At 33.8% G+C, this 9,823-nt stretch overlaps 2 protein-coding genes across 2 annotated transcripts in view; both read right to left on the bottom strand.

The window, feature by feature from the left end:
* Positions 1-4,661, bottom strand: part of LOC117103614 (SPARC-like) — a 12,579-nt gene extending 7,918 nt beyond the window's left edge. The window contains exons 1-3 of the mRNA XM_033244195.1: positions 4,569-4,661; positions 4,098-4,157; positions 1,548-1,593 (exon numbers count right to left, since the gene is read on the bottom strand). Coding sequence (XP_033100086.1) covers positions 1,548-1,593; positions 4,098-4,145 — 94 coding nt within the window. The 5' untranslated portion in view covers positions 4,146-4,157; positions 4,569-4,661. The remainder of the gene's footprint in view (positions 1-1,547; positions 1,594-4,097; positions 4,158-4,568) is intronic.
* Positions 4,662-4,801: 140 nt separating this feature from the next.
* LOC117103611 (tripartite motif-containing protein 2-like) lies at positions 4,802-9,186 on the bottom strand. Its single transcript, XM_033244193.1, has 2 exons — positions 8,982-9,186; positions 4,802-8,526 (listed from the first exon to the last, which is right to left on the bottom strand). The coding sequence occupies exon 2, from the start codon at positions 8,515-8,517 to the stop codon at positions 6,331-6,333; it is 2,187 nt and encodes a 728-aa protein (XP_033100084.1). The 5' UTR covers positions 8,518-8,526; positions 8,982-9,186; the 3' UTR covers positions 4,802-6,330.
* Between the last annotated feature and the right edge of the window lie 637 nt (positions 9,187-9,823).

The raw sequence follows: 9,823 nt of genomic DNA, 5'->3' as shown, positions 1-9,823 counted from the left end.
GAATTTAACAAAGTAAAAAAAAACAAAAACAAAAAAAACAAAACTTTAGGATAAATAAAAAAAATAATAAATAAATAAAGTGCTTATCTAAGTTTAAAATGTACTGTAAATTAAAACATAAAACTACAATACCGTAGTAAGCAAATTTTCTACAGTATTTTTACATTTAGTAATTATTCTTCAGTTCAAATTTGGGGGGGTTTTCTTGTAAAAGTCTGTTCGGGCTTCCCAAGCCTTCTGTAAATATGTTTTGCAGCAGGTGTCAATTATTTTTCATAAAGTCGGGTTTACATTGTATAAATTATCCAGTAACAGGTGTATTTTCATTTCCGAGCTACCTTCATCGAATGATTTCCAAAAAGAATGAAAATCATGAAGAATTAGGTCAGTTTTAAGGCTTTCAAAACATTCCTCTCTTAATTCTAGTATGAAGTGTACTATAGTTTCTTTAGTGTTGTCATTACACAGTTTACATATCCCCGAATTTGTAGGCGACCAGACTTCTTTTCTACCCTCAAGGTTTAGCGTATTGCCGAGGCTGAGTGTTCTTATTTTGGGGCCAATTTCCGGCTTAAAATGTTGTATTTTGTGCTTATTTTATACATTCTTCAAAGATAGAAAATTATAATTGGAGCTGATTACTGTACTGTATTTAAAGAGGGTATTGCATAGGAACCCCTTTTAATCATCAGTATTTTACTGTATGTGACTAGCTTGATTAGTTTGGGTTTTTTATTTAATGAATTTAATCAATTTTAAATAAAAATGTTATTTGTTTCTTATTTTGTTCTTTATTTTAAAACAATTTCAGCCTCAGTGTTCTTATAAACAAAAATGTAGTGCAAATAAGCTGTAGTAAGGGCCTATAGGTCTAGTTGCATTCATTTAATAATGATGATTATGATGATGATGATGATGATAATAATAATAATAATAATAACAATAATAATAATAATAATATTAATAAACAACCGTCCATGACACACAAAGCTAAAACTGCAGTCTTAGTATGCATTTCCACATACAGTACTCTGCTTTAGATACGAAATAATGTTCGTGGACGAACTTGGTTGCCTTGCAGGCCTTAGCCTATGTTCATGTACACTAGTGCATGTACTATCTAATTTATGTCATGCTTAGCCCTATAGGCACTACATGTCTTAAATAGCAAAGTAGGCCAACGCAGCTAGACTGAGAGGACGTAGTGCACACTGTATAAATGTACTGGTGTTATGGAATGCGATAGTTGTGCTGACATATCTTGACTGTTTTTGTTTTAATAATTTTTTCCCCAATTCATCGAATCTCAGTTTTATCCATGTCGAAAATATCCATTTTGTTATACTCTTATCATCAGTCAATCAGTAAATAACTTTTACTAAATCGATTCTGAAGTCAATTTAGGAAATATATAAAAATCGGTCCAGGAAAAAACTCTAAAGTTTATTATAATTACATTTTAATAATTGAATATGGTATTCCATGAAATATGCCATTTTATAATACTTTATGACACTAGAAATGCATTCTAAAAGCAGGCTACTTACTGTTTTCTGGTGATAGTTCCCTTTGGTTTAAGATGGCAGCAGAAGCCTGTTTAAAACAATTATCACATTTAATTATCATATATTTATTTAAAAAATAATGTATTAACATAATTGTTAAGAAGCTTAATAGGATTGATTGATGAAATGTTTGTATCATATATTGAACAAATCGAGTTTAATGAATTAATTTACGGTACCAACAGCAAGTGATTTACTTATTCATAAAATATCGAACTTAGCACACTGACTTCTTTTACAAGATGCACTGTGGAATTTTTTTTATGGAGATAAACTTCCTGTATTGCTCGAAAGGAAGGAGTTTAATATTCAACAGTGGTTTACATAAATATTTGTAGCAAAAGAAATGAAATTGGTTTCTAAAAAGATGTCATAGGGTTGCTGGCCTAGCATTCCAAGCTGACAACTGGTCCCAGATTTCATTTCACTTCTCCACATGACACTAAACTTCTGAGGGATAGATTTCATTGCAAGTGACCTAAGTGAAAGTAAGAACACTTCGTAACGACTGTATGTTCATTCTTATATTATCTGCTCTTTCATTAGGTCACTTGTACTGTACTGAAAGTAAGAGTAAAAACACCCCATAACTACTAGATTTGAGACCAGAGAATGAACCATCCATTTGGAGAAATCTGACATTACTGTTTTCTTTCAATTTTAAGATTAGTATTTTTGAGTTATTCGTTTTCCCCTCTGGGCCTAAACTACACTAAGCAAAACAAAGAATATGTTTTTTTGTTTTTTTTCGAGTTGTGATTTCAGTCACCATGCACACCAAATACATTGCAAAACGTGATTTTGTTCTAGGGTCATTTGGCTTGGGGCCTACCAATGCTGGAACAGCAGTTTGGGAACTTTTAAAAACAATATCGATATCCATAACCAAATAAACATTCCTTATAATATCATACCTTAAAAAGGGTAGAATGTACCCTATTTTACGTAAGTTGTTGAGCCTGGCTGCCTTCCCTCAGTTTAATAATTTTCATTTTTTTGTGTACTAATTCCTATGAATTATATCATTTTTTCTGACATACCAATGGGAATCTCGATTGTTTCAGTTTCAATGACACAGCGTGGGGCAATAAAACATGTGTTTTCTTTAATAACGCCTTTCCCCGTGTGACGCATTCGTCATTTCGGAATTATTTCCATTGTTATGGTTAGTTTAAGTCTAGACTATAGTCAGAGATATTGTTTTTAACTAATAAATAAACAATGGCGGTATAAATATCAATACACTTTCATAGATGGATCAATAGACAGAACTCATTATTGGCGAACAATCGGGACGTAATTAATGTAGAAATAATTTTAAAAGTGACAGTAGTTTTTATATTTCTGTTTGGGTCTAATACTAAGATATCATTTTTTTTTTAAAGTTTTTAAGTCAAGTTGGCAACAATATATTATTGTACAAGGAAATTTAATAATATTGTATGCTTGTTTCAATTGGAAGTAATTCGTCCAGGTCATTTAACATAATAAGCCCTGTGCCGGTAATCATAGCTACGCATGGATGAGGATTCAAAACTATAATACGTTATGAATTATATATTCTCTGTAGGCCTATACAATTGACAGCCGTTTCTTCATAATGAAAAATCGTTGTTATGAAAGTTACTTTATATATGAGTCTAAGTTTTGAATGGTTTGACTTGTTTCCTCCGATAACATCATTTATTGTGGCTTTGCAGTGTTGATTTTGAAAGTAAAATAATGTGTAAAGTAAGACACCAATGTTAAACTGTACTTAAAAGGCTTACTTACTACAAACATATTCAAAAGACATAAGTAGTGCAAGGCATATTTCAGGATAAATATATGTATAAAAAGAAACATATCTGAGTTTTATTACTGTTGCGCAGTTTTAATTTATATTATATTATTATATATATATATATATATATATAATTATTAAATATAAATAGCGAATTATATAATTGCACTAGATTAAACATTAGATGGAAAATCATCATGATAATTAGCATGGTGATGTTTTAAATGACACAATTGGGAGGAAGAATTGTTTTAGTCCTACTCACAGGCTGAGTTGCAAAGTCAATAACCATGACGTCATTGTTACCTACATTTAGAATGATTGGGATCCGACCATTTAAACACACATTAATATTAAGTTTCAATTAATTGCCCTTGTTTGACCTTACTTCGAAATGCATAAAAATCACCTTTTCAAGTAGGTACAAAAGCTTAAAAATTAAAACACTTCCGAAATAGTTTTTTAAAAATATTGTCGAAAATAAAGTTAAACAATACTATCTATATATCAGCAAAAACTGAAATGTCTACATTTATCATTTGAAGTTATTTCTTATTTGGTCGTTATAAAGGAGATTATCTATTATTTGTTTACATATATGAGGGTTGTCACAATTTCATCAAAGACATTACCTCATTTTTAGTCAAAGATAATCACATTTTTGTTCTAGTTATAATAATTACTGCAGTATAGTTTCCAGTTTAAAATTGTAAAATAAGATAGTCATGAACTAATTGTTATTTACTTACCGTTGCAATGAAAGCAATGATCAGAAGAACCATGTTGTACGAAGCCATATTGTCCAGTTCCTAAATCAATTTAATATATAAACATACCAATGTAATAACACTTTACATTATATCTTAATGTTTGATACGATTTTTGGTCCCATAGTCATACCTATTAGATACCTGCCTGTTTGATGGCAATTTGGAAATTATTTATTAAAAGTGAATAATGCAATTATTAACTTTATTGTCAGAGTACATTGACCAATACAGATTGCAGATAATAAATATATTAGTAATGATAATAATGTTGCCTATATCAAAGGGATTTATTCACTTGTTAATGATTGTTTAGGGTTAATTAGGGGTTTTCACTAGTATCGTTCACAGAAACACATTTCATTTATGTTTAAAAACAACTTGGAATTAATAGACACATTTGTCAAAATTATTTTTGATTGAAGAACTAATTTAAATAAGAAGGTTACTTACGAAGTTTAATCACGATCTCTGACGTCTGTTCGCACCAGAACTTCTGAGCCGAGTGATCAAGCCTCTAGGGCCAACATTTATGGAAAAATGGATTCGTCCATTATTTCTTCAGGAGGCTTGTGTCCGGTTAAGTAACTGCACGTCAATCATCCTATGTGTCCTTTTTTGGAGATTGAAACATTGGAAATTCTATAATAGCAATCAGGATCTAATATGCTTTACGACAGTTATATGTATTCTTATTGATTTACCGTTTGGAAGTTTTCGTCAAATATTAACCAGAACCAAGTTTAACCCGAATTATTTCATTATGTTGCTCACAACATTATGATATGAGGTACGTCACCAAGTTTTATCGTCTCCCCCTCGTTTGAGAGAGAAGGTTTTATATCTCCAAGTGATGGGATTAATGTTTCTGAAATATTAGGCATCAAACCGTATCAAGAACAAAGTTCGATTCAGGCTATAGTCTGGAGCAAATGCCAGTGACCTCCCGAAAATATAATAATAGTTTTCGATGTCGTTTATACTACCGTTTTCTTGGGTCTAGTGTTGTTTTCTTTTTTTGTAATCGCGGTTGTCGTTTTCCGCTAATTCCTTTAATCGATGTTATGATAGTGTGAGTCAGATTGGCAACTATAATAAACATTCCACTTAAGGGCTATGATCTGGCTGTAATGTTATAATTATGTTAGCATGTGGTATCATCGATTGAAAATGTATGTGAGACTACACAAAACTAATGTTGAAAAATATGGCCTTCTTCAACAATATATGTCCTTTCTTTGTCGTCTTGAGCTTCTCTTTGCTAATTTAATCTCTAAGGACCGAACTTCCTCATCTTACCTTTCTGTTTGTTCATAATATAACATCACTCCTTTTGAAAAGAGACAGAATTAACTTCTATGCCTACTTCTTAAATTTATTTGTCAAATTGTCCAATCTGCTGATCATCCGCTAAAATTTTTGCTTCCACCTGTCAGAACAATGGCTATGTTTCTTCTTAAAACCTGTTAATCATCCTATCTCCGATTTAATGCAAAAACGTCTCGATTACAAAACTCCTCTTCCTATTCACTATCCCTAAGTTATACTTTAAACAATGACCTATTCTCCGCCACAAATCTAATATTAACCAAGCCATAATTTTATTTGATTTTACAACAATAGAAATGGTTGATTAATTTCCTTAATTAATTAAAAATACTTTTATTTAATAATTGCATAATTATCTTATTTTATATTTATTGTATTTACTTATTGTAAAATAAAATATTGTTGATGCAGATATTGAATTGAATTGAATTAAAACAATGTAATTATATAAGCCCATATACTTGTAGCATTATAGCAGCCATGATAATGGTTTTTAATTCTTAATACAAATTCAAAAATACACTAGACTAGAATTCTTTAAACATAAGTTTGGTACCCGGGTCGTTTATTGTCGCACTGTCAAAATTATGTTGGCATGTCAGTCTGTATTTTGTATCAGCCTAACATGTTCATGTGTGGAATGATTGCATATGGTATTATCATCACACCCATTGAAAATCGTTCACCCATTGAAATGCTTAAACTATTTTTTTTTCAATCTCCAACTTCAAATAACAAGCATACCAACTATGCATCTGACATGAATTATAACCGATCTTTACCGCTTAGATTGTTATTGTATTTTTTTAAAGTTTTGTATCAAATCATAAGATACTATCGAAAATTAGGCATACTGTACATATATACGGTACTGGTTGCGTGATATTTAGTAAGTAAATATCTTGACTTCATCCTCTTTATGGTTTGCAACGGCAACAGTTCTTGATGAAAGTAGGGCCATGAACACGGGTGCATTTAAACCATCTTTGTCTTTATCAACCCGCTTGATCAACACACCATTACGATCAAAGTGCTGCAATTTATTATTGCTGGAAACAATAAAAGTATCGTCTTCACAAACCACAATGCCACCTGGCCCCACAACTTTTCCGTCCGTTTTACCAAATCCAACCATTATTTTCACAAATTTATCATTCGTATCCAACATACAGATTCTGTGATTACGGAGATCGGCTACAAGAACATGCCCATCTTTAGTTATAGCGACATCTTGTGGTGATAGCATCTGACCAATACCTCTTCCAGTTGAACCGATGGTTCCAATGTGTTTGCCTGTTTCGTAGTTGAAACGAAAGACGCAGTCAACTTCATGATCTGCAACGTAAATATTGTTCGTGTTTTGACGCACAGCTAAACCGCGTGGAAATTTAACAATGCCTTTTCCAAACGACAAGACTTCCTTGAAATCATGGTTGCACGTTGTAACACATTTATTACCAAAATCACTGTATGCCAAAATGTCTTCATTGACATTACATAGTCCAGTCACTCTGGTTCCTGGCTGCAGTACAACCTTAGAGATAAATTCACCAGATTGTGTAAATTTCAATACATCTCGGCCAGCACTTGTCACAAGTAACAGTCCTTCTCTGTTTAATAATACATTCATAACCTTAGTATCCTTGTAGTGCTCCATGTAATCTATTATGTTTGGTATTGTAATACAAAGTCCCCTTTTCCGTACGTTTATTATGACTGGAGACCCTTGTATAACCTCAGTACCACTTCTAATTGATAATACCCATTTTCCAACAATTTTGCATACTCCGGTTACAACACATCGTCTCCCCTGTTGTGAAATATCAGCAATTGACTCTTGGCCAAGTGGGTCTTTTAGTTTTGCCATCAGCTCACAGGTACCTCTCGTTCCCATAAAGGAATCTATTCCTATTGTAAACCTTTCCCCCTCATTCACTTCTATTGTATCTGCTTCAGAAACTTTGTAAACATCTTTAAAGATTCCAATTTTGCCAACTCCATTACTCCTCAACGCACTTGTAAGTTCTTGCGAAGGAATAAAATCAAGTTTGGGAGAAAATTTTGTACGATCCACCTCCATTTCATTTAGACGAGCACGAATCGTACTGATTTTCGACACACACGATTCAAACGACCCTTCCGCGGTAAAATTTCCAAATGTATCCTTTAGTACAGATATATCACCAGAGACGTCGGATACGAATGACTGTAATTTTTGCATTTTAGAACGAAGAGCACATATGTGAACTTTGTAAACTGCCTCAACCTGTTTCTTCAGATCTTGACAACCCGTCTCCATCTCTTTTATAACGTCATGCATACATGCATCAATGTTATTCTTACATGTATCTCGGCTTGTTTTAAGGTGGTTTGCACTTGTTTCCAACGCATGTAGATGTGCTTGAGTTTGAATTTTCATCTCATTTGCCATTGTAACAAGACCATGAACCTCTGTTTTGTATTCCACACATGCCGTGGATACAGTAACAACTGAATGTTCACTCGCTTTCTTATGCAGTTCGTCTCGACAGAGTCCACAGACTAACTTCACACACTGTTTGCAAAAGAACTCCAACACATTAGTTTTGTGGACATTGCAATAATTCTTCTGTGATGTCATTACTTCTTTCACCGAAGGGATGACGAGCTCATTTAGTGGGTACAATGTGTGTTTCTTTGACTTTAAGCGTGATGACTTGTGCGATTGTTTACAGTCAATGCAAACGTTTTCTACACATTCTTTACAGAAATGTGTTGGTGGGCTTTTACGACACATACACAAAAGTTTCTGTGGATCCTCTTCCTCAGTCTTTTCCATCGTCTCCACATATTCGAGCAAGTTATTAATGGTAGTATTTGGTGCAAGTTTCTGAACACCGCCTTCTGGAACCGGATAAGTGCCAGAGCAAAGAGGGCATTTGAGTTCACTCTGTACTTCAACCCAGGTTTCTAAGCATGCCAGGCAGTAGGTATGTAAGCATGGGAGTGTCCGAGGTTGTGTTAATCGTTTCATGCATATGGGACATTCCAAAACCTTTTGGTCCAAATCTTTGACAACCTTACTGAAAGACATTCTGAAAATCTGTGATGAAATAAAAGTAATCCATTATTAATAATGACAGATAAATGCATCATGATCGATATGACTTGAAAAAACTTTTAGAGGGTAGTATAATACACTCTGGCAGTGATGAAGACGCAGGTATCCAAGATGATAAAACCACCACTGCCCAGGATGCTGCCGAAATCACGTAGGCCTATATTAGTTACTCAATTAGGACCAAGATTTAATTCATTGCACTTTGTTGTTTGAAGCTCGTGAGTGGCTCGCAATTAAGCCATTAACGGCAAATATAATAAACAACAACAACAACAAAAAAAAAAACGGTGAGTGCAGCTTAATAGATAGATAGGCCTACTAAATTAGAAAAAGGAAGCATATTGGTGATAAATTTGATAAGACATGTGCTTAGAGAAGGCCCGCAGTATGCAATAGTCGGAAAGCCTGTTCACAGGCCTGACATTTCAAAAACTTACCGTATCTATATATCGTCGTCAGCAAAACGTTAATGAGTAATGAAATTAAAATTGTATTCTATTTAAAAAGAAAAGCCACAATATGGCCACTGTCAGTTAATTCAAGTAGACCTAAAGCTTAAGTACCGTATCCGTTTATATTGCATTTCAACAGCTAGGATCTAGTGCTCAATAGAGGTCTAATCCGAAGATCCTGTAGCATACCGATGCGTCACTGAGTATTATTGCAGCAAAATTTTCCATGCGGCACTTGCTTAACTCATTGCGTTTTTCCATTCATTAATTCTATTCTTTATTACTGAAGTGTAGCATGTTCATGATTAATAAAGCAGAGGGCGCACGTCATCACGTGATAGGCCTACACAGGTGGTCCCAGGGGTGTTGAGGCCCGGTTAGAAAAGCCTTTATCCACCCCTCCAGCCTCCCGTGTCTGTTGAAATTCTTTTTTTGTTTGTTTTTGTTTTTTTGTTTTTTGTTTTTGTTTGTTTGTTTTTTTTATATTTTAGAACTACGTTTTAATGTTCAACAGCTTACAGGTTTACTCAGTAACTATTGAAAAATATCCCGCGGTTAAAGCCAGGCTCCGGAGGGGCAAATTGTTTTGAGGCCTATGTTGTATAAGACACATAAAGCATGTGGGCAAAGTGCGGACCCACAGCGATTTTTTGCGACCGCCAAGCAACATTCATGGCTAGACAACACCTTGTTTTTGACGGGCCGACACCCATAATATGTAAAAAGTAACATTAAAACTGATAAGAAAATGGTGTAAAAGCAGTGCTTGGGGGTTTTTGGAAGCTCACTGGAAACATCAAAGTTTGGCTGTGGCCCTCGGTGTTAAA

Source organism: Anneissia japonica, unplaced genomic scaffold (assembly GCF_011630105.1).
Source record: "Anneissia japonica isolate Jap-2015-1 unplaced genomic scaffold, ASM1163010v1 scaffold287895_len483588_cov180, whole genome shotgun sequence".
NCBI classification, from domain to species: Eukaryota; Metazoa; Echinodermata; class Crinoidea; order Comatulida; family Comatulidae; genus Anneissia; species Anneissia japonica.
The sequence above is the reverse complement of the archived record's forward strand: the minus strand, read 5'-3'. Positions and strand labels throughout refer to the sequence as shown.

Excerpts from the sequence above, each read along its gene's own strand:
- LOC117103611 (XM_033244193.1), bottom strand. The coding sequence starts at position 8,517 with ATGTCTTTCAGTAAGGTTGTCAAAGATTTGGACCAAAAGGTTTTGGAA.